This window comes from Salvelinus alpinus, chromosome 24 (assembly GCF_045679555.1).
Source record: "Salvelinus alpinus chromosome 24, SLU_Salpinus.1, whole genome shotgun sequence".
Taxonomy (NCBI): domain Eukaryota; kingdom Metazoa; phylum Chordata; class Actinopteri; order Salmoniformes; family Salmonidae; genus Salvelinus; species Salvelinus alpinus.
In genome coordinates this window covers 29075797-29101372 of record NC_092109.1, presented here as the reverse complement: position 1 = coordinate 29101372, position 25576 = coordinate 29075797, and the positions used below count along the sequence as shown (strand labels likewise).

Sequence of the window (25576 nt, the reverse complement as noted above, 5' to 3'; positions counted from 1 at the left end):
CCTGTGGTAAATTCAAATGATTGGACATGATTTGGAAAGGATCACACCTGTCTATATAAGGTCCCACAGTTGATAGTGCATGTCAGAGCAAAAACCAAGCCATGAGTTCGAAGGAGTTGTGCGTAGAGCTCTGAGACAAGATTGTGTTGAGGCACAGAACTGGGGAAGGGTACCAAAACATTTCTGCAGCATTGAAGGTCCCCAAGAACACAGTGGCCTCCATTCTTAAATGGAAGAAGTTTGGAACCACCAAGGCTCTTCCTAGAGCTGGCCGCCCGGCCAAACTGGGCAATCGAGGGAGAAGGGCCTTGGTCAGGGAGGTGACCAAGAACCTGATGGTCACTCTGACAGAGCTCTAGAATTACACTGTGGAGAGCTTGAGAGGATCTGCAGAGAAGAATGGGAGAAACTCCCCAAATACAGGTGTGCCAAGCTTGTAGCGTCGTACCCAAGGAGACTCGAGGCTGTAATCGCTGCCAAAGGTGCTTCAACATAGTACTGAGTAAAAGGTCTGAATACTTATGTAAATGTGATATTTCTTTTTAAATATATTAGAAAAAATGCATAAACTAGTTTTTTCTTTGTCATTATGGGGTATTGTGTGTAGGTTGGGGGGGGAACAATTCAATCCATTTTAGAATAAGACTGTAACGTAACAAAATGTGGAAAATGTCAAGGTCTGAATACTTTCAATGCACTGTATATATGGATGATTTATAAAGCCAGGCACTTAACATTTTAGGGTATTGATTATAGACATAAGTTGGTTTCCTCTCACTGTTCTTAGACAATTAAGGCAAGGGCTGTTTTCTCGTCTCCTAACTCTTTGTTGGTGACTCCGCCGCATGGTTCTCAACACCAATATGCTTGTTAACTTTGCTATTATGCACATACCAGCATGGTCTAGGAAGGTGCCAATTCAACAGCGCAATTATGTTTCAGAACCGCGGACAGCTACCACTATCCAACGCAGGAGAACGCGCATTTGTTATAGAATAATATACTTTTATTTGTGTTGCACCATTCTTACATAATATAACTATACAATTTCAGTAGCATGTCTTAGACTAATAGATCACATCACTAATGTGCCATCCCCACGGCATTCACAATGGATTAGTCCACTCAGACAGGCACCAATCAAACAGGTGTCAGGTACACCATGATTTTAGTAAAACATTATTGCAACTGCTCGACTGAAGAAATGCTGGTCGACCAAACAATCAACCATTCAACTAAATGGGGTCTGCCCTACTACATATCAACGCTCTGCATCTTTCTCCCAGGTTTGTGTGTGCTCAGATGCCCAACGCTGTATTGGAGAGCATCAGCATCATCGACACCCCAGGAATCCTGTCTGGAGAGAAGCAAAGGCTCAGCAGAGGTTGGTGCTTTACCTCCTATTTTTCATTATTTTACCCCATCTTTCTTCACTTTCTGCATTCTTCTCTCTCCCCACTCTCAATGACTGTCCTTTATTCCTCTCCCCCCTCTCAATGACTGTCCTTTATTCCTCTCCCCCCTCTCAATGACTGTCCTTTATTCCTCTCCCTTGTTCATTTCCTCTCCTGCTCTCCATCTTATCTGTCCATATTCTGTCTCGTGATTTTTTTATTTTTTTTTGTGCCTTTGAGAATGCAGATTCATACTGTTGGCATTTCGGACACACCCGTAGTGAAGCAGAGGAATGAAATTGAATAAGTTGCATTACCAGAGCATAACACAGCATGTATTTTTAGCCGTCCTGTTTATATTACTGCAGAACAGCCTACACTGATTTCTAGGCTGAATTCCTGTGTGTGTGATCTGCGTCAGAAGACGACTACCTCCTATATATGGTCCTAGGGCAAGTGCATTGGGTGGAGATATAGCCTAGTGGTTTTGTTCAGGAAACAATTGTTCACCTTTTTGTTTAGAATGTAGGGTGTTAAGCGGTGTTACCTTCCTGTTGGGAGTGTGTGTGTGCTGCAGAAGAGAGGATGTCAGAACCTCTCCACGACCCTGCCCCCCTCATGTTGAACAGAGTGACAGAATGTGTGTGAGTGCCATCCCACTCCCAAGATAAATGTCCTGACAGAGAGGAAGGCCATCAGGGGCCAGGAAACGGTGGGAGCCTCGGAGGGAAAGGGCTGGAGGATGGATGGTTAGGGCAAAACACTGACTCCTGAGCAGGATGACGGGGAGAGTTGCTAGTTTAACTCAATGTTGAGCCTGGAACTTTTTGACTTCATCCAAAGCATACATTGAGTTCTAGGTATGTGTTTTTACACACACTTTCAGGGATGGGCAAAAGACTAGGCTTGTGGGTGCCCTAGAGCATGTGTTTGTGAGTCTCCCCTTTCCAGCTACACCCTGACTGGTTCACCCTTCACTTTTCAACTTGGTGCGAGCACTTTCATATGTTCTACCCTGGTTAAATAAAATAAATATCCTGGTCCTTACACCTTAGCAGATTAGTCACCTTGGGTGTGAGGATGCTAGCATGGTCACTCCAGGGTAAAACAGCCTCCTGGGGATAGAAAAGAGATGCAGTGGTAGGTAGAAGGTGAGAAAACTGAGGCTTTTATAGTTGGTCTTTTACTAAAACCTTGGTGGTATAAAAGTAGACTTGTCACGTTTCATGAACTCTTTGATGTTGAGTGCTGAAGGCAGGAGATCGAATGAGTGTTTGAAGTCCAGCGGAATTGATGAGTGGAATGATGGTGTGCTGTACCGTCCTTGACTTTAGGTGGGAGAGTCAGGGACTGGGACATTGCAACAGGGCTTTCATGCACTTACTGGAGAGAGTATTGAACACCTCAGTACCCACGAGTCACATGAGCACCATGGTGAAGTAAAATTGGGCAGGCCAGAATGGATTTGAATTCACATTCTGACAGTATATTGAACCAGGGTTGATGAAACTGGGGTTACAACAGTTTGTAGAGTGCTTATTGTGGTCAGAATACATTTTTCATTAGGCAATAGTGGGGCCAGTTGCTACAATGGGGAAGCCCTGCTACAAGCATTAGTCACTGATGGAAAATAGGAGGTTGTTAGTTGTATTTTCCCCAAGCTGTCCTCTTATCTCTCTATAACATACATACTACACAGACACGGGCTAAAACACACATAGGAAACACGCATAGGAAACACACACACACACACTCATAGGAAACCCACACCATAGTCAATCCAGGGTCACTGCAGTACACTTCCCCATTGTCCCTGTGACTGTGGCACATGTCCAAATTGAACGCTGTCAGTCCATCTCCCTTCACAAATTCTCTCATCCCACTCCAAACTACTTTCCCTTTCATCCTTTTGTTTTCATTTTCATTGAATAACTCTGTTAACAGACTGGCTTTGTTGGCCATTATTTCTTTACCCAAACCTAGCTGAAATTCCAGATGTCTGATTAAAACTATGCTACAGCATCCATTTAGTGACCATTACTTTCCACCTTTCAGAATGAATACGTTTGTAGGGTCAACAGTTTGTATTAAATGTATAATTTATCACTCACATGCTCATTTCTGTCCGATAAGCACCAACGATGTGCTACATTGTTGTAGCATTTCTGACAATGCTAACATCTTTTCAGACACATCTGAGTTCTAAAACTGGACCAAAGCAATTGAGTTGCGCATTAACAGTGCAAGTAGCTAGTTAACACCAGTCGGATGAGAGGCAAGCTACACGCAAAGGAATCTAACTATTTTGCTATGGCAGGTTTTTCACATGGCTGAAGTCATTTGTGTAAACTGTTGGTCTTTGACACTTGCGCGTAATAAGCACAAATAGCATAGCAAACGTCCTTGGCTTATATTGCCAGTTGGCTAGCCAACTAACTTTAGCCAGTAACGTTAGCTAGCACCAAGGCTGTAATGTTAGCTGAATGGACGGATCATGCACCGGCACAGTATAGCTATCCCGCATTCTTCCACAAACAAATCACAGTTCCTAGTCAATGCGCAACTTTGGGAAACTGCCACGCATTTTACATGCAATGGTTAAAACAAAGTTCAATCAGTACTGAGTGAATGAAGAACAAGTGTCCTGTCATCACCAGACTGTCAATTTTAAATAGTGTCAAGATAATGCGTTCATGACAGGGTTTGTAGTGTAATGTAGTGTTTTAGATGGTAGACAGCAAACCGGATGTCATTGTTTTCAATGCGAGCATAATGGTAAATGCCTTTGAGGTCAGCCACCACGGTAGACGGGGCTTGCCGCCAGAGTTCAAATGTTTCCACTTTTGCCGTTTGCCATAGTGTTGTTTTCTACCGGATGTTGATTGGTTTGTTTACTGAAAGAACCATAGCAATGCATACTGGCTTGCCTTTGACGTCAGTCTTTCATGCTTTCTTGTTCCACTATGCCGACTGGTATGTTTTTACATCCTAAGTCTAAATGCAGCATAACACGGAACCCAAACCGACTGCGCGTGTGCGCCATCGTGCATAAATTTATTTTGTCCCCTCACACCAAACGCGATCACGACACGCAGGTTAAAATATCAAAACAAACTCTGAACCAATTATATTAATTTGGGGACAGGTCGAAAGCATTAAACATGTATGGCAATTTAGCTAGCTTGCACTTGCTGGCTAATTTGTCCTATTTAGCTAGCTTGCTGTTGCTAGCTGATTTGTCCTGGGATATAAACATTGAGTTGTTATTTTACGTGAAATGCACAAGGTCCTCTACTCCGACAATTAATCCACACATAAAACGGTCAACTGACTCGTTTTTAGTCATCTCTCCTTTTTCCAGGGTTTTTCTTCTTTGACTTTATAATGCAATTGGCAACTTTCACAAATTAGGTGCATTACCGCCACTGACCTCATTCGTCTTTCAGTCACCCACGTGGGTATAACCAATGAGGATATGGGAGAGGCAGGACTTACAGCGTGATATGCGTCAGAACAAGAACTGACTTCAGATTTAGCCCTTGGCAATGCAGACGCTCGTTGGCGCGCATAATAATTGAATAACATAGATTTCAAAATTTATTTTGCAACGCTCGCACATACGATGCAGTCAGCGTAAGCGTTAACGTTACAGCCATGGAATCTGAAGGGTTACCACAGCCACAAAGTCAAAATTGGTTATTGTAAAAATTCATAAATATTAGCTTTTTGGTTTTAATTTATGGTTGGGGCTAGACATAAGGTAACCTGTGTGGGTAGGTTTAAAATCAGATTTTAAGATGCGAAATGGTAGAAATAGGCAGGGTTTTAACCATTTCTCTTTCATGTATTGTTTTGACACCCCAGTCCCAACAAGCGCACACACACGTATGTTGTGTGCTTATTAGGTGGCTCTTCAGAGCATTGCTGAGTTGCAATGGACAGGGACTGTGGTGTGTGTGTGTGTGTGTGTGTACTAGTGCGCGCGTCTTGCCAATAGTGTGTGTTTGCGGCCCGCAATTCAGACCTCGAGCATCCCATTGGGTTCCTGATATCTAACTAGCTAGCACAGTGTCCTTTGCTCCTGCATGCTAACCACCTGCAAAGTACGCTGTCTACTGGTGTGCGAGCTAGCTAACAATTCCGCCTGCTGTGTACTGAAGTCCTACTTATCTAGCTAGCAACCAGTGTCCTTCGCTAACGCCTACCAAACACCTGCCTTCGCCGTCGTTCACAGAACTGCAGGAAAACAGTGTCCGACAAGCTGGGGTGAAGGACACTGTCTACTGTTGTCCTAGCTAGCTACCAACCAGCGTTGTTGCCCCCACCTTTTCTTCTGTGGAGTTTATCGGCAGTTGGCATCCAACGTTATGGTGAGTTACCATCTACTTTACTGGAGTGCTCCCGCCTGTGTACCGGAGTCCTAGCTTAAAAAATGACCAATAGAAGTATAAAAAATGCCCAGATGCACTCCACCCCTACGGTACATCCCAGGGACACACTGTTTAGTGGCAGGGTAGTGGATTGTGTTCCCTGAAATGCGTACACCAGCTGATTGATGGAGCATAAGGCCCTCAATGCACTAGTTTATCCTCTGGAACATCCAGCTCCTACGCTGTGCGATATCAGAGAAGACCACCGTTGTCCCGGGAAACCTTTGGATGACCAAATCCGTGCATCTGCCACACCAGTGCCGTCCCCTAGGTGTATCCCAAGTCGTTTCCATCGAGGGGGGTGACTAGGATGTCATGGCGAGAAGTAGCACAGGCACTCTGCTGGTGCAGTACACAGAGCGGTTTGTGCCACTTCATGCCTTGCTCTCCGAGCCACCTAATGTGACCGTCAATAATGTATGTAAATGGTTGATGGGTAGGCTACATATTGATTATTTTTATTTTCCAGGAGCTTGCTCGATTTGTATTTTTTTCCAGTTAACTCCATATTGGCTTAAATGGGTTTCTGTTTTTTTGCATCCCTCTGAAAAATCTGCTATTTTAATATTAAATAAATATTAATTACTACACTTTCTGTTGCCATTTGTCATTGTGTATTTTTACTTATGTATTGCTGTGCTATAATGTAATCACCTTCCAATGTAAAACCATGGATATTCAAAGCAAAAACATTTTTAAGTGAGAAGTACGCATCAGTCTTAAACGAAATAGGAAATTCACATGAGCACCACAATGCCTACTTCACCCATGCTCTACCAAGGTTTTCCAGCACACAGCTTTGACCTCCTACAGCAGCTTTGTTGGTCTATTGTACTTCAAACAATGTGTATGCAGGTTGCTTAGGATTCAAACCTACTTAAACAGCCTAATTCTTCAGTGGAATAACTTTAGTGTCCTGCTATTAAAATGTTTATAAATTGGGTGGTTCAAACCCTCAATGATTGTCTGAAAGTCATGGTGTATCAGACCACGGGAATGACAAATTACTTTTTACTGTTCTAATTACCTTGGTAACCAGTTTATAAAAGCAATAAGGCACTTCCGGGGTTTGTGGGATATGGCCAATATACCATGGCTAATGGCTCTATCCAGGCACTCCGCTTTGCGTAGTGCATAGGAACAGCCATATACCACACCCCTCCGTGCCTTAATGCTTAAATATACACGGAGTCAACAAAACAAAAAAACGTAATATTGAGTTGCACCCCTGTTTTTAATAAATTAGTAAACATTTCCCAAAAAAATTATGCTTTGTCATTATGGGGTATTGTGTGTAAATTGAAACCATTTTAGAATAAGGCTGTAACTTAATGTGGAAAGTCAAGGGGTCTGAATACTTTCCAAATGCACTGTATATAGATGTCCTAGCCTACCCCTTTCCGGTAATGAATTCAATGCAGTATTAGCTTTAACTTCTTACGGCTGAAATCCCATTAACGGGATCGATTTGACAACAACCAGTGAAAGTGCAGGGCGCCAAATTCAAACAACAAATCTCATAATTAAAATTCCTCAAACATACAAGTATTATACACCCTTTTAAAGATAAACTTGTTGTTAATCCCACCACAGTGTCCGGTTTCAAAAAGGCTTTACGGCGAAAGCATACCATGCGATTCTGTTAGGTCAGTGCCTAGTCACAAAAAACACAGCCATTTTTCCAGCCAAAGAGAAGTCACAAAAAGCAGAAATAGAGAAAATTAATCACTAACCTTTGATCTTCATCAGATGGCACTCATAGGACTTCATGTTACACAATACATGTATGTTTTGTTAGATAAAGTTCATATTTATATCCAAAATCTCAGTTTACATTGGCGCGTTATGTTCAGTAATGTTTTACTTCCAAAACATCCGGTGATTTTGCAGAGAGCCACCTCAATTTACAGAAATACTCATCATAAATGTTGATGAAAATACAAGTGTTATGCATGGAATTAAAAATATACTTCTCCTTAATGCAACCGCAGTGTCAGATTTCAAAAAAGCCTTACAGTGAAAGCACACCATGGAATAATCTGAGTACAGCGCTCAGCCACCAAAACAAGCCTTACAGATACCCGCCATGTTGTGGAGTCAACAGAAGTCAGAAATAGCGTTTAGTTCACAAATTCACAAGGCGCAGGCACTTAGTCCAGACTAAGTCAAAACAGTTCCATTACAGTTTGTAGAAACATGTCAAACGATGTATAGAATCAGTCTTTAGGATGTTTTTATCATAAATCTTTAATAATATTCCAACCGGACAATTCCTTTGTCTTTAGAAATGAAAGGGAACGCAGCTTGGTCTTGGTTGCTCGCGTGACTTAGCTCATGGCATTCTGCCAGACCCCTTAGTCAAACAGCTCTTATTCGCTCCCCCTTCACAGTAGAAGCCTGAAACAAGGTTCTAAAGACTGGTGACGTCTAGTGGAAGTAGGAAGTGCAATCGGACCAAATTTACACTATCTTGGATAGGCATATACTTTAAAATCTACAAACCTCAGATTTCCCACTTCCTGGTTGGATTTCTTCTCAGGTTTTTGCCTGCCATATGAGTTCTGTTATACTCAGACATCATTCAAACAGTTTTAGAAACTTCAGAGTGTTTTCTATCCAAATATACTAATAATATGCATATCTTAGCTTCTGGGCCTGAGTAGCAGGCAGTTTACTCTGGGCACGCTTTTCATCTGAATGTGAAAATAGCTCCCCCAGCCATAAGAAGTTAATTATGGGTTATGCATAATAAGCTTAACTTATATCCTCTCTCTTGTGCAAGCACCTGTGCTCTGCTGGCCTCTTCTTTAACAAATGCTCCTTAGCTCTTGGAGTCCCATGCAGAAAAAGCTAGACCAGAATAGCTTGCTGGACATTATTTTTCTTATACCAATAGACTATTCGAAGAGGGACGCAAGCTCTTTTTTGCCTAATGTTAAATATAGCAGCCCAATAGAACTCACAGGTACGTTAAAAGGAGTGAACCCGTGATGGTGGTAGGCTATAGCAGTTATTTATTTAGACCCATAACCATTCAATCTTCTTGAAAAGAAGTGAAAGTCTTCTGCATCTAGTTCTAGTCCTATATTATTCAAGGATGTCATTCGAATGAAGATGAGGACAAACATATTTAACTTCTGAAAGCGAGGAATGAATGAATGAATGAAGCAACAATGGAGAGGAGGAAGGCTAAAAACGTTAGGCGAAATATTGTGTGTGTGCGTCAGCCTACTAATTATACAATTAGGCCCTATGTTTCAATTTCGCTAACCTATACTTGTGACTTTGCAGGCCTCGTGCTTCACCAGAATCGCATGTTCTCTTCTGCTTTGTCATAGTTTGAACCATGTGCGTAATTCCACTCCCTATAATACAGTTCACACTCAAAGATTAGCCTACTGGAGCTAGTTTCATTTATTTACCGAATACGGCATATATACAAAGTATTTTTCAGCCACAACCGTTGCTGACCGGTGTATACAATATAAGACACAGCCTTGCAATTTCCATAGATAAACATTGCCAGTAGAATGGCCTTAATGAAGAGCTGTGACTTTCAACGTAGCACCGTCATAGGATGCCAGCGTGTCAAATTTCTGCCCTGCTAGAGCTGCCCCGGGTAACTAAGTGCTGTTATTGTGTGGTGGAAATGTCTAGGAGCAACAACGGCTGAGCTGCAAACTGGTAGGCCTCACAAGCTCGCATAACGGGGCCGCCAAGTGCTGAATGAAGCGCGTAGCCCCTTAGTTCCAGTGAAGGGAAATCTTAATGCTACAGCATACAATGGTATTCTAGATGATTCTGTGCTTCCAACTTTGTGGCAACAGTTTGGGTAAGGCCCTTTCCTGTTTCAGCATGACAATGCCCCCGCGCACAAAGCAAGGTCCACACAGAAATGGTTTGTCAAGATCAGTGTGGAACGCGCATGGTCAGGTCATGATAGACCTGACTAATTCCTTCTCCTTCGGCCCCACTTCACAGTAGATGCATCAGACAAGGTTCTACAGACTGTTGACATCTAGTGGAAGCTGTAGGAAGTGCAAACTCATCCATATCCCACTGTGTATTCAATAGGGACTTGGTTGAAAATCAACCAACCTCAGAATTCCCACTTCCTGTTTGGATTTTTTCTCAGGTTTTTGCCTGCCATATGAGTTCTGTTATACTCACAGACATCATTCAAACAGTTTTAGAAACTTCAGATTTTTCTATCCAATACTAATAATAATATGCATATATTAGCAACTGGGACTGAGGAGCAGGCAGTTTACTATGGGCACCTCTGGGCACCTGTCATCCAAGCTACTCAATACTGCCCCTGCAGCCATAAGAAGTTCAATTGTTTTACTTAGGTCAAATGTTTATGGTAGCCTTCCACAAGCTTACGACAATAAATTGGGTGAATTTTGGCCCATTCCTCCTGACAGAGCCAGTTGTAACAGAGTCAGGTTTGTTGGCCTCCTTGCTCGCACACACTTTCAGTTCTGCCCACAAATTTTCTATGGGATTGAGGTCAGGGCTTTGTGATGGCCACTCCAATACCTAGATTTTGTTGTCCTTAAGCCATTTTGCCACAACTTTGGAAGTATGCTTGGGGTCATTGTACATTTGGAGACCCATTTGCAACCAAGCTTTAACTTCCTGACTGATGTCTTGAGATGTTGCTTCAATATATCAACATAATTTCCCTCATGATGGCATCTATTTTGTGATGTACACCAGTCCTTCCTGCAGCAAAGCACCCCCACATGATGCTTCCACCCCCATGCTTCACGATTTGGATGGTGTTCTTCGGCTTGCAAGCCTCCCCCTTTTTCCTCCAAACATAACGATGGTCATTATAGCCAAACGGTTCTATTTTTGTTTCATCAGACCAGAAGACATTTCTCTAAAAAGTATGATTTTTGTCCCCATGTGCAGTTGCAAACCGTAGTCTGGCTTTTTTATGGTGCTTTTGGAGCAGTGGCTTCTTCCTTGCTCAGCGGCCTTTCAGGTTATGTCGATATAGGACTCGTTTTACTGTGGATATAGATACTTTTGTACCCATTTCCTCCAGCATCTTCACAAGGTCCTTTGCTGCTGTTCTGGGATTGATTTGCATTTTTCGCGCCAAAGTCTCTAGGAGACAGAATACGTCTCCTTCCTGAGCGGTATGACGGCTGCGTGTTCCTATTGTGTTTATACTTGCGTACTATTGTTTGTACAGATGAACGTGGTACCTTTTAGGCGTTTTGGAAATTGCTCCCAAGGATGAACCAGACTTGTGGGGGTCTACAATTTATTTTTCTTAGGTCTTGGCTGATTTCTTTTGATTTTCCCATGATGTCAAGCAAAGAGGCACCGAGTTGGAAGGTAGGCCTTGAAATACATCCACAGGTACACCTCCAGTTGACTCAAATTACATCAATTAGCCTATCAGAAGCTTCTAAAGTCATGACGTCATTTTCTGGAATTTTCCAAGCTGTTTAAAGGCACAGTCAATTTAGTGTATGTAAACTTCTGACCCACTGGAATTGTGATACAGTGAAATAATCTGTCTGTAAACAATTTTTAGAAAAATTACTTGTCATGCACAAAGTACATGTTCTAACCGACTTGCCAAAACTATTGATTGTTATTAACAAGAAATTTGTGGTGTGGTTAAAAAAACAAGTTTTAATGACTCCAACCTAAGTGTATGTAAACCTCCGACTTCAACTGTAAATGGCTCATCAGGCTCAAGTAGAATCAATGTTTGAATTTTCATGCTGATCAAAGCTCTAATCAACTCCAGGCATTTATGTTTTATAATTCTTTTGAATGACTCTTCCGGTTTCTGTGGGAAATACCGGGTTACCAAGGAGAATAGTGATTTATTTTCGAGATGGGACTTATTTTATATTTACAGTACCAGTCAAGTTTGGACACTTGGGTTTTTCTTAATTTTTTACTATTTTCTACATTGTAGAATAATAGTGAAGACATCAAAACTATGAAATGACACATAGTGAATCATGTAGTACCCAAAAAAGTGTTAAACTCTAAATATATTTGAGATTCTTCAAAGTAGCCACTCTTTGCCTTGATGACAGCTTTGCACACCCTTGGCATTCTCTCAACCAGCTTCACCTGGAATACTTTTCCTACAGTCTTGAAGGAATTCCCACATATGCTGAGCACTTGTTAGCTGCTTTTCATTCATGCTCTGCTGTCCAACTCATCCCAAACCATCTCAATTGTGTTGAGGTCAGGTGACTGGAGGCCAGGGTATCTGATGCAGCACTCCATTACACGCCTTGGTCAAATAGCCCTTACACAGCCTGGATGGGTTTTACAATAGTTCTATTTTTTCTGTTGTATGCCTGTCCTTCCCCTCCCATCTATTTCTGATGTCCATCCGGTTTCATTTCTATTTGCCAAATCTTTCAAACTGTTCTTTCTCAAAAGTTCTTAACCCATATACGTTTTACATTAGTTATCTTGTTATTATTTGCTGTCATTTATCCTAACCTTCGGCTCCATTCAACCCCTCCCATCTATCTCTTAATACCATTGATATTGGATTTCTATATGCCATATTTTTCAACTGTGCTGTGATGTTTCACAAAAGTCCTAAACTTTTCTATTCTCATTGTTTCTACAGATTTGTAAAGTTAATACAAAATGTTTTATTTTATATTATTGATCGATTGACTTCAGATCACCCAGTAGTGCTATTTGCTCCAGGTAAATATTGCAATTCTTCAGCCATTCCTGGCCCTGTGACAGTACCAAAACAAATTATCTAATGATTCAGTCTCTTCGCAGAAAAATCTGCAGAGCTGGGACAGTTTTTATCCCCCATATCAATAACATAAAATTATAATTGACCCCCTTTTTCTCCCCAATTTCGTGGTATCCAATTGTTAGTCGTTACTGTCTTGTCTCATCGCTACAACTCCCGTACGGGCTCGGGAGAGACGAAGGTCGAGAGCCATGCGTCCTCCGAGCCGCACTGCTTAACACAGCACGCATCCAACCCGGAAGCCAGCCGCACCAACATGTCGGAGGAAACGGCGTGCTCGATGAGACAAGGATATCCCTACCGGCCTAACCCGGACGACGCTAGGCCAATTGTGCGTCGCCCCATGGACCTCCTGGTTGCGGCCGGCTGCGACAGAGCCTGGGCTCGAACCCAGAGTCTCTGGTGGCACAGCTAGCACTGCGATGCAGTGCCGTAGACCACTGCGCCACCCGGGAGGCCTTATCAATAACATTCTATTGGTTGCAAGAATTGTGTATAATTTAAATTGAAAAATTTAAACGTTTTGAGTATCAGTTCATTAACCATGTGCGTCAAAAATATCTTCAACTCTTTTGCAATCTATGGCACTGCTATCAATTTTCTGGTCCTTAAATGAAACTGGTATATTTTTTTATTTATTGCAATTTTCCTTAACCAGTCATGGTCTTTTTAATACAGGACCGACATAAGTTCCTTTTTCCCCCTCCCACTTTCCTTTTTCCGCTTTTATAACATTTGGAACATTTTGTAAAATGCTGGGAAAAATATTCAACCCTACTACTGACCCCAAATATTTTATGAAACATTTTTTTTCACAATAACATGTATTTCTAAATAAGGTTTAAGAAAATCTAGGCAGGCACCACATTACTACAAGAAAAAAAACACTCAATCAAGCATGATGGTCTGTAAGTATAAAAGCAAAGCATGTTTTCATATCATTTAACTTTTTAGGGATAGGGTACGGCATTTTCACTTTGGATGAATAGCGTGCCCAGAGTGAACTTCATCCTACTCTGTCCCAGATGCTAATATATGCATATTATTATTACTACTGGATAGAAAACACTCTGAAGTTTCTCAAACTGTTTGAATGATGTCTGTGTATAACAGAACTCATATGGCAGGCGAAAACCTGAGAAAAATCCAACCAGGAAGTGGGATATCTGAGGTTGGTCGATTTTCAACTCATCGCCTATTGAAATCCTGGTGGGATATGGATCTGTTTGCACTTCCTACGGCTTCCACTAGATGTCAACAGTCTGTAGAACGTTGAATGACGCTTCTACTGTGATGTTGAGCCGGATCGGAGCTGTTTGAGTCAGTGGTCTGGCAGAGAGCCAGGTCCTGGTCACGCGCATTCCACATGATATCGACTTGCGTTCCATTACTTCTATAGACCAAAGGAATTCTCTGGTTGGAATGTTATTGAATATTTATGATAAAAACATCCTAAAGAATGATTCTATACTTAGTTTGACAAGTTTATTCGACCTGTAATATAACTTTTTGAAGTTTTCGTCCGACGTTCGCCTGGACCTGCACGAGCGTTTGGATATGTGTACTAAACGTGCTAACAAAAGTAGCTACTTGGACATAAATAATGGACATTATCGAACAAAACAACAATTTATTGTGGAACTAGGATTCCTGGGAGTGCATTCTGATGAAGATCATCAAAGGTAAGGGGATATTTATAATGTAATTTCTGATTTCTGTTGACTCCAACATGGCAGAGAATTTTCTTTCTGACCGCCGTCTCAGATTATTGCATGGTTTGTATTTTCCGTAAAGTTTTTTTGAAATCTGACTCAGGGGTTTCATTAAGAACAAGTATCTTTAATTCTATATAAAACATGTATCTTTCATCAAAGTTTATGATGAGTATTTCTGTTATTTGATGTGGCTCTGCAATTTCTCTGGATATTGGAGGCATTTCTGAACATGGCGCCAATGTAAACTGAGATTTTTGGATATAAATATGCATATTATCGAACAAAACATGCATGTATTGTGTAACATGATGTCCTATGAGTGTCATCTGATGAAGATCATCAAAGGTTAGTGATTCATTTTATCTCTATTTCTGCTTTTTGTGACTCCTATCTTTGGCTGGGAAAATGGCTGTGTATTTTTTGGACTTGGCTGTGATCTAACATAATCATATGTTGTGTTTTCGCTGTAAAGCATTTTTAAAATCGGACACGATGGGTAGATTAACAAGATGTTTATCTTTCATTTGCTGTATTGGACTTGTTAATGTGTGAAAGTTACATATTTCCCAAAAATATTTTTGAATTTCCCGCGCTGCCTTTTCAGCGGAATGTTGTCGAGGGGTTCCGCTAGCGGAACGTGTGTCCTAGAAAGGTTAACCTGCATACACATTGTTTGAATTACAATAGACCAATATAGCTACTGTAGTAGGTCAAAGCACTGTGCTGGAAAACCTTGGTAGAGCATGGGTGGAGTGTAGGTATTGTGGTGCTGATAAATTATTTTTCGTCCTCATACCGATGCCTACATCTCACTTAAAACAGTTATTTTTTTTTGTAGTGTTATCTGCCTTATCTGTAATACTTGTCTCATTTGCCCTGGCTCAGACCTTGCAAGGGCAGTTAATAATCTCAAGTCTTCTGACTCTGTATTTGTCCACTAGCTCAGCTCCACGGCTGCTTTACAATTCTGTTAATCATAATACTATGGCCTGCTTGACTAGGCTATATGGAAAAAAGAGTAGGCTATTTAGCTACCTTTCTTTTAGGGTGCTAGAGTGAGGACTTTTCCTAATAAGGGCACTGCTATTTTGCCTCAGGGTTACAGTAGTGAATCTAGGTTACTACTTCATCTGTGAAGGTACGGCAGGTGAATGAGGCGATGTCCTTGCCACTCTAGCATGACCTGCAAGGTTCACTTAGACAGACCGTTCATTATTTACTGTATACATGCTCAAGGTCCTCCTCGGTGACTCCCAAGTTTTCTCCCGGTTTCGGGTGTCACGGGCATTCTCTCTCTCGCTTAGACAATTCCTGTCAAATTAAGGCTGGTAATAAAGGGGTTGCTGTGTCTGCTGTCAGCAGCAAGTGAGTTGGAAGAGATTTGAACCCATGTGGTTAACCAGTGACAACAAACAGCTTATGCAACGTGGCTGGTTCCTTAACCTTAAAGGAGAAAGAATGTTCATGTCCACCACCCTATGCCTGTTTCTTTTATATTTCTGAAATGTATTAAGTTCAGTTTTTTTAGTTTATTGAACGCATGCATACATTCACACACAACCCACAATGAATCATTTGACCTCGGGCCATACAGGATACCAACATGTTCCATCAAAAGCAGGCCCTGTGCCAACAAATAAGTAAATATCCATTGTATTGTGGAATTATAATTTCCATTCCATGAACATATTTCTAGATCCTTCCTCTGTTCCAAGCCTTTCTATTAACTGGAGAGGGGATGCCATGCATATGACCCCCATTAGTGTGAAAAGCTAGCCAATTCCCAAGGGGACACAGAGGAGATAGTTATTAGATGTTATACTACCCAGGCTCCTGTTCTATCCACCAGGACATTGATAATGACCCTGCCTATTGTCAGGGGTGAAGGAGTTGAGTTGTTGGACTACCGTGTACCAAATAACCAGTAATGTAACTCATGACAAGGCCAGCGGTGTTAATGACCAACAAGTACACGTCAGTAGGACCACATAGTAGGAAGTGATGCCAGGCAGGGGGTGGTTAACTGTCAGGATCAGGGATGGATCAGGTTTCACTAGCATGGTTTATTAAGTTCAGACATGATTTACACAGTTAATATCTAAGCCAACCTGATGGAATGCACTGACAATAGGTTATGAATGTGTGGATGTCTATCTGGACAGTATTTTGAGTAAGCTGTGTAGGTGCCTAGGCGCATACAAACAGCCATGCTGCTATCGGACAGACAGCTGAGTATGTCTATTTCTGAGCCCTGCAAGGATTGTCTCAAATTTCTAACCTATGCTTCATATAGGCATCTGAGTATGACGTGGAAATTCTCCACCAGCTCAGCATACAGTGATCCTTCTCACCCTAGGCAGTGCCACATTCTCTATTATTACATAATTTTGAAATGAGAAATGATCTCCCCTAGTTTGGTATTGTTCTTAACTCCATGCGTGCGTTCATAGCAGATAGTTGCTGATATTTTTGGCCATATAGTGTATCTGCTATGTGGACACCTGCTCGTCGAACATCTCATTCCAAAATCATGTGCATTAATATGGAGTTGGTATTTGTATTTATTATGGATCCCCGTTAGCTGCTGCCAAGGCAGCAACTACTCTTCCTAGGGTCCAGAATAATTTAAGGCAGTTATAAATGTTTTAAAACATTTACAATACATTCACAAGATGAAGTGTGTGCCCAATATGTGTTGCTTCACAGTCCCTGTTGTTCCTAAAGGTGTTTTTTTTTAAATCTCATTTTACTGCCATGAGTTACTTGATGTGGAACAGAGTTCCATGTAGTACTGTGCACCTACCATAGTCTGTTCTGGACTTTGAAGAGACCTCTGGTGGCATGTCTTGTGGGGTATGCATGAGTGTCTGAGCTGTGTGCCAGTAGGTCTCTCCTCCAATTTCAGCCAGGAGAGCTTGACATGCATATTATTGTTAGCTATCTGTGTACATCCAAGGTCCCCACTTTGCTGCTATAACAGCCTCCGCTCTTCTGGGAAGACTTTCCACTAGATGTTGGAACATTGCAGCGGGTACTTGCTTTTCATTCAGCCACAAGGGCATTAGAGGTTTGGCACTGATGTTGGATGATTAGCTAGCTGTGCTGCTGGAAAACACAACTGAAAAATTCCTTCCATTAGGTTCACTTTCACCTCCACCAATATTTGGCTCCAGGGTTGGGGGCAATTCAACTCTTTAGTTATTTCAAAACAAGCAGAATTAATGCCATTGTTTGAAACAGACTTTGGGTGGGCCTGACATACAGTTGATTGGCTGGTAAGATATTAGGTTAAATATTCAGAATGTTCCTTCTCTCTTGTGATTGAGCTCACCTTGAAGTGTTCAACTTTATTTCACCAGAGATTGATTGTTCAGTTACAATGTGGTGTGGCAACAATTAACCTTCAAGTTAAATGTGAAGAATTGTGACCTGCAGCGCTGTGCTTTTTGATCTTCTCGGTGTAGATTTGACATCCCTGACTTTATTACCAGCACATCCCTCCTTAAAGCGAGTAGAGATAAGCGGAGCTGTTCTCGTGGACTTTGCCAGGTAACGCCCTCATTGGATCGGTCCAGAGATCACACATCCTGCTGACGTTGACACAAAACCCAGACTGACGGAAGAATACTTTCCTGTGATTCACTACAGCCAACTTATTATTCTTTGTGCTTATTATCCTAGTGAATAACAATCCTAACAAACTACTGTACTGTTTAATTGACTCTTGGATCTTGTCTGAAAAAAGTTTGACAAAACAACTTACATACATACAGTTGAAGTCGGAAGTTTACGTACACTTAGGTTGGAGTCGTCATTAAAACTAATTTTTCAACCACTCCACATTTCTTGTGAACAAACTATAGTTTTGGCAAATCTGTTAGGACATCTACTTTGTGCATGACACAAGTCATTTTTCCAACAATTGTTTACAGACAGATTATTTCACTATCACAAATCCAGTGGGTCAGAAGTTCACATACACTAAGTTGACTGCCTTTAAACAGCTTGGAAAATTCCAGAAAAATGTCATGGTTAGAAGCATCTGATAGGCTAAATGATGTCAATAGGAGGTGTACCTGTGGATGTATTTCAAGGCTTACCTTCCAACTCGGTGCCTATTTTGCTTGACATCATGGGAAAATCAAAAGAAATCAGCCAAGACCTCAGGAAAAACAATTATAGACCTCCAAGTCTGGTTCATCCTTGGGAGAAATTTCCAAATGCCTGAAGTACCACATTCATCTGTACAAACAATAGTACGGAAGTATAAACACCATGGGACCACGCAACTGTCATACTGCTCAGGAAGGAGACACGTTCTGTCTCCTAGAGATGAAAGTACTTTGGTGTGAAAAGTGCAAATCAATCCTAGAACAACAGCAAAGGACCTTGTGAAGATGCTGGAGGAAACAGGAACAAAAGTATCTATATCCACAGCAGAACGAGTCCAATATCGACATAACCTGAAAGGCCACTCAGCAAGGAAGAAGCCACTGCTCCAAAAGCTCCATTAAAAAAGCCAGACTACGGTTTGCAACTGCACATGGGGACAAAGATTGTACTTGTACTGTGAAGCACGGGGGTGGCAATATCATGTTGTGAGGGTGCTTTGCTGCAGGAGGGACTGGTGCACTTCACAAAATAGATGGCATCGTGAGGTAGGAAAATTGTGGATATATTGAAGCAACATCTCCAGACATCAGTCAGGAAGTTACAGCTTGGTTGCAAATGGGTCTTCCAAATGGACAATGACCCCAAGCATACTTCCAAAGTTGTGGCAAAATGGTTTAAGGACAAAGTCAAGGTATTGGAGTGGACATCACAAAACCCTGACCTCAATCCCATAGAAAATCTGTGGGCAGAACTGAAAAAGTGTGTGAGCAAGGAGGCCTACAAACCTGACTCTGTTACAACTGGCTCTGTCAGGAGAAATGGGCCAAAAATCACCCAACTTATTGTGGGAAGCTTGTGGAAGGCTACCATAAACATTTGACCTAAGTTAAACAATTTAAAGGCAATGCTACCAAATACATATTGAGTGTATGTAAACGTCTGACCCACTGGGAATGTGATGAAACAAATAAAAGATGAAACAAATCATTCTCTCTACTATTATTCTGACATTTCACATTCTTAAAATTAATGTGGTGATCCTAACTGACCTAAGACGGGGAATCTTTCTAGGATTAAATGTCAGCAATTGTAAAACTGAGTTTAAATGTATTTGGCTAAGGTGTGTGTGTGTAGACTTCTGACTTCAACTGTACATACATACTAACACCACATTGAACAAATCTATAGACACAACAATTACGTAAAGTGATATTAGTCGAGCACCAATCCTTCGACAGAGGAAGATCGGGCTCTACGTACACACAGGTCGACGCCTTTCGGGCTTCTCTTCTGGTTTAATCAGCAGAAATGTGATTTAATAAATAAATTACTTTTTACTAGGTTTTAAGTAAGTAGCCTAGTTATTGCATATAAAATAACAGCTTATCATGGATCTCTTTAATATGTGTGAGGGAGAGCGAGAGAAACAATGAGATCGGATGAAGACAGCTGTTTCTCGCTGCTCAAATGGAACGCTGAGTCAGACTGTTCTCTGCATTGTACTTCCCAAGCACATTTTAAAAACTGTGGACGTTGATAGTAATTGTGGCCTTTTCCTTTCAAGTTTTTTTTTGTCTCCAGCGCAGTGTGCCAAGGCAGAGTCAGTGCCCTGCTGCCCTCTAGTTCAATTCAGAATGAACAAATAAATAACCGTTCTAAACAGAGGTGAGGAAGAGGTCTCTTTGTGGTCCCAGTGTCTCCCCGCTGCACAATTAATGCGCCAAAGGCTCTTTCCTGTTTGTCATTCAGGGGAGGATATTGTGTGGGGCGAAGCCATCCCTGTCGTAGAAATAGAGTGAATAGAATGGACTTTCATTCATTTAAAAGATGAGTGTGAATGTCAAGTTTGATGGGACAAATTTTAATGTGTAAAGCGTCTGTTCTCATTCAGAACCAAGAATTTCATACGATTTCCTTTGAATGTTGATTGTAAACAAACACTTAAACATTGAATTCTATTTTGGCGTGAGCTGTGTGTATATAATATATATATATATATATATTAATTACACACTGAATAAAAATATAAATGCAACATGTAATGTGTTAGTCCCATGTTTCATGAGCTGAAATAAAATATCCCAGAATCTTTCCATATGCACAAAAAGCTTATCTCAAATGTTTACATCCCTGTTAGTGAGCATTTCTCCTTTGCCAAGATAATCCATCCACCTGACAGGTGTGGCATATCAAGCAGATGATTAAACCGCATTACATAGGTGTACCTTGTGCCGGGGACAATAAAGGCCACTAAAATGTGCAGTTTTGTCACACACAACAATGCCACAGGTGTCTTTTTGTGTTTTGAGTGTGTGTGTGCAATTGGCGTACTGACTGCAGGAATGTCCACCAGAGCTGTGTATGGCGTTGTGTGGGCGAGCGGTTTGCTGATGTCAACGTTGTGAACAGAGTTCCCCATGGTGGGATTATGGTATGGGCAGGCATTAGCTACGGACAATGAACACAATTGCATTTTATCGGTGGCAATTTGAATGCACAGAGATACCATGATGAGATTCTGAGGCCCATTGTTGTGCCATCCATCTGCCGCCATCAACTCATGTTTCAGCATAATAATGCATGGCCCCATGTCACAAGGATCTTCTCACAATTCCTGGAAGCTGAAGATGTCCCAGTTCTGCCATGGCCTGCATACTCACCAGATGTCATCCGTTGAGCATGTTTGGTATGCTCTGGATCGACGTGTACGACAACGTGTTCCAGTTCCTGCGAATATCCAACAACGTCGCACAGCCATTGAAGAAGAGTGGGACAATATTCTACATGCCACAATCAACCAACCAATGCATATCTGTATTCCCGGTCATGTGAAATCCATAGATTGGGGCCTAATGAATGTATTTCAATTGACTCATTTCCTTATGAACTGTAAATCTAAATTGTTGCATGTTTTATATTTTTGTTGTGTTTTATGTAGGCTAGACCTAGTGTTCAACATTGTGCTCCAGAAAACAACTATGAATAAGACCTGACGCTTATCATGAGGGTGAAATGTGAGGCCCAAATTTGCTTGCATCACATCAATTTCATATGGCTTTACTAGGTGTGTCACGTACAATGAACTGGATTCTGCTTTATCCATTTCTATGCTCTGGAGGTCATGGGTGAAGGGTCAGTGTCTGTCACACTGTGAGAAGAGGGAGGAAGATGGAGGGTGTTTGGTTAAGGTTTTCCTGGCACAGGAAAAACACATTTTGTCTCATTGTGAAATATTCCTGTTTTTGGATTTGTAGCTGGGGGGGTGTCTGTTGCTGTGTGGAGAGGGACCATGGAGACAGGATAAGCTGGAATCTGAGTTTGATTTGCATAGAGAAACAACCACACTCTTACTATGGTCTAGTCTAACGGTCACCCATAAAAAATGTTCAGAAAACCACTGTATATGGTTAACATTTTTCCTTGGATCATAATTTTGATTAAAGATATAAAACTATTGATGTTAAACTTACAAGTTTTGAACCACAGTGTTCATATTCATAAAATTATCTACGTAATGATGTTTCCTGGGTCACAGAATGCCTTTTCTGAAGCTTTCTTTTGGTGGGTGGCCCATGGACTACTAGGAGCGGCTCACACCAATTGAAATCAAATTGGTGTTGATTAATGTGAATATTTCCACTCCTTACATAATCAGATTCCATAAACTTGTTGGACTGGAATTTGTTTGAACGCGTCTCACACAATTTTCATATGATTTAAATCTTAACCTTTTTGATAAAAGGATTTAATTCACATTGATGTTTTGAAGATTTCACACCCCCCTTTTTTTATATATACAATTCTCTTTCCTCTCTTCAGGTTATGACTTTGCTGCAGTGCTGGAGTGGTTTGCAGAACGCGTTGACCGCATCATCCTGCTCTTCGACGCCCACAAACTGGACATCTCAGATGAATTCTCTGAGGTGATCCGCGCCCTGAAGAACCATGAGGACAAGATGCGGGTGGTTCTGAACAAGGCTGACCAGATTGGCACGCAGCAGCTGATGAGGGTCTATGGCGCCCTCATGTGGTCTCTTGGTAAAATTGTTGGTACTCCAGAGGTGATCCGGGTGTATATCGGTTCTTTTTGGGCTCAGCCGCTCCTGGTCCCAGACAACCGGAAGCTTTTTGAGGCTGAGGAACAGGACCTTTTCAAGGATATTCAGGGGCTGCCTCGGAATGCTGCTCTGAGGAAGCTCAATGACCTCATCAAGCGGGCTCGCCTCGCCAAGGTGAGACCTAGGTCTCAAATGTTGGGGCTTGTTAACAGTAACATTTAATCTCAGAAAGCAATTACTCTACTGCATTATTTTGTCACCCTCATTGTGCTGAAATAAAAATTGATCAGTGGGTAGCTGTTTAGGTCCAGATGTGATTTAGTCTTCCCTCCCTCCAGGTCCACGCTTACATCATCAGCTCTCTAAAGAAGGAGATGCCCAATATGTTTGGGAAGGATAATAAGAAGAAGGAGCTGATCGCCAACCTGGGGGAGATCTACACGAGGATTGAGAAAGAGCACCAGATCTCACCTGGAGACTTCCCCAAACTAGCTAAGATGCAGGTACATAAATATACTTTATTTTTCCAGTGGAGGTAGTACTTCTGTTAACCAAAGTGGCCATGTAAGTAATGATAGCGATAGTAGTGATAAGCATTGCAGATACCTTTTTACTTGACTAGAATTCCCCTGACCTCTTCAACTTTATGAACACACAGGAGATCTTGGCAAACCAAGACTTCAGTAAGTTCCAGGTGGTGAAGCCCAAGCTGCTGGAGGCCGTTGAGGACATGCTAGCCAACGACATCGCCAAACTCATGACCCTCGTCCGCCAGGAGGAGGCAGCCATGCCCAGCCAGTCAGTCCAAGGTGGTGCCTTCGAGGGCACCATGAATGGGCCCTTCGGCCATGGCTACGGCGAGGGTGCAGGCGAGGGCATTGATGAGCTGGAGTGGGTGGTGGCACGAGACAAACCCACCTACGATGAGATCTTCTACACCCTGTCTCCTGTCAACGGCAAAGTGTCTGGTGCCATGGCCAAGAAGGAAATGGTGAAGTCCAAGCTGCCCAACACAGTGCTGGGGAAGATCTGGAAGCTGGCCGACGTAGACAAGGACGGTTTCCTGGACGACGAAGAGTTTTCCCTTGCCAATCACTTGATCAAGGTGAAGCTTGAGGGTCACGAGCTTCCCACTGACCTGCCAGAACACCTTATCCCCCCTTCCAAAAGGGGACTGTAGAATTGGAAATCTGTCATATATGGCATTGGAATAGGCCTGAACAAGTAGAATGGTGCTTAGAGGTGTTTGGGAGAGCTGGGTGGGTGGGTTGATGGGATGAGTTAAAAGGGAAAGGGTTAGTATTTTGGCCAAGGTAAATGTGACCGTTAAGTGGGTGTTCGATAGCAAACCGCCTAGATAAGGTGTTGTGGGGTATGGGAATGTGACATAAATTGTGGTGTTGGGGTTAAAGTAATGTTAGACTGTATCTATATGACAATTGGCATAGTCCATTCAAAAATAGAAAAAGAGAAATAAACATTTTTAACTTATTCATCACCTGTGAATCCCTGATCTTTATTATTACTTATATTTCTCATCTTTATCATAAGGCCTTTGATGTAATTTGTGCACACAGTACAATCACATTTAAATTTCCACTTTGGGCCATGTCCAAAAGTGAATTATATTTATTCCTTTGATAAAAAATGTCTCGTATAAGAGGGTTTGTATACTTATACAGGTCACTCAACAAATCAAACGATTAAAGAAATAAGGGGCCCTCATAACATATATGCTGGGGAAATTATATTTAATCCTTGTCTTCCATTAAGTTCGATATGATTTTTGTCCGAGTTTAGTCAATTGTTTATTCTACTTACAAACATTTAATCTTAATATGATATAATTTCTAATCAAAACAATGTGTATGTTTAGCTTTTCTAAAGCCATTATAAAGCAAAGTGTTCTTAGAGTCTGAAAACAAGAGTTGCAGAAGCACAGGCACCCATGGAAAGAAAAGCCTGAACATTTTGGGTAAACACGGGTGAATCCTCAAAGGAAATGTGGCTTTAAAGTCTGAAAACAAGAGTTGCAGAAGTACAAATATAGGGCTACCTGTTGGCAGGGCAAATATAGGTCACCCCATAATGAATGATAACAATAGACAAGGTATTCTTCCCAGCATGCCAAACGCTTCTGCTTTGTTCTCTTGTGTAGACTCAACTGACATGCAGATGGTACATCAACCTTACATTATCTGAACTTATTATTGAATGATAAGTTCAGATTGTTGTGCCTCATATTGTCACTGACTTGTAGATTTATTAGATCAGACAAACGTTTGTCTTGGAAAACATTGTCTAGCTCCTGGTGTCTTTTGTAACAGCTGTCTCCTGTAAACCATATATTTTGTCCAAAATTATGAAATATGTGACATTTAAGCTACATTTTATGCCATTTTTCAGTCAATTTATCATATGGATTTTCTGATATCGTCCAGATCTAGTTGGGCATACAGTATGCATTGACAAAATGTCTGATCAAATATATTTATGGAAAACCAATTAACTGATTTTAGGGAACAGTACTAGCTTCAAAATCCCAGTTTGATCCCTGGCAGTCACATCTTTGGTTAGCCTTTAATGACAGTCGCTGTAGACGTTTTTGTAGAAGTGCCTCAACTTTACAGCTCTTAAATGTTCATATGTACATTGTTTTTAGTCTCTATTGTGAAATAAAATTGTATTATAATATTTGTTTTTCATAGACTGTGTTTTGAAATGACTGGATAAAACATTGCTAAAATTGTCCTTGTTCATTCCAGTGCAGTAGTCCTTATAATGAACTATTTGAAAATGTACTAACTGTTCAAACGCATTAGTAAAATACACTGTATTTGTACAAATATGCTTTAATTTTGCCAAATGTTCACAGTGGGAACATGTGAGCTCATGCAGCCAATGTTAGCTTGCTGTAGTGATGCGCGGTTTGACAGCGTCAGCATGCTTCAGTTCAGCTGGCGGCTAACCGAACAAGTTTGTTCGCATACTCCCTTAAGACCTTAACTTGAAAAAAGCGACAATAGTACAGTTTGTCCATTTTGATACGCCGTAGCCAGTATACACTTCCTCAAGGTAACTGAAATCTGTTACTAATTTGGAA

The 25576-nt window shown here is 41.4% G+C and overlaps 1 protein-coding gene across 1 annotated transcript in view; it reads left to right on the top strand.

The window, feature by feature from the left end:
• The window catches only part of ehd1b (EH-domain containing 1b), a 30758-nt gene extending 5591 nt beyond the window's left edge, over window positions 1–25167 (top strand). The window contains exons 2-5 of the mRNA XM_071364301.1: window positions 1287–1384; window positions 22235–22647; window positions 22812–22976; window positions 23132–25167. Of these exons, the coding sequence (XP_071220402.1) occupies window positions 1287–1384; window positions 22235–22647; window positions 22812–22976; window positions 23132–23653 (1198 nt within the window). The 3' untranslated portion in view covers window positions 23654–25167. The remainder of the gene's footprint in view (window positions 1–1286; window positions 1385–22234; window positions 22648–22811; window positions 22977–23131) is intronic.
• Window positions 25168–25576: the final 409 nt, after the last annotated feature.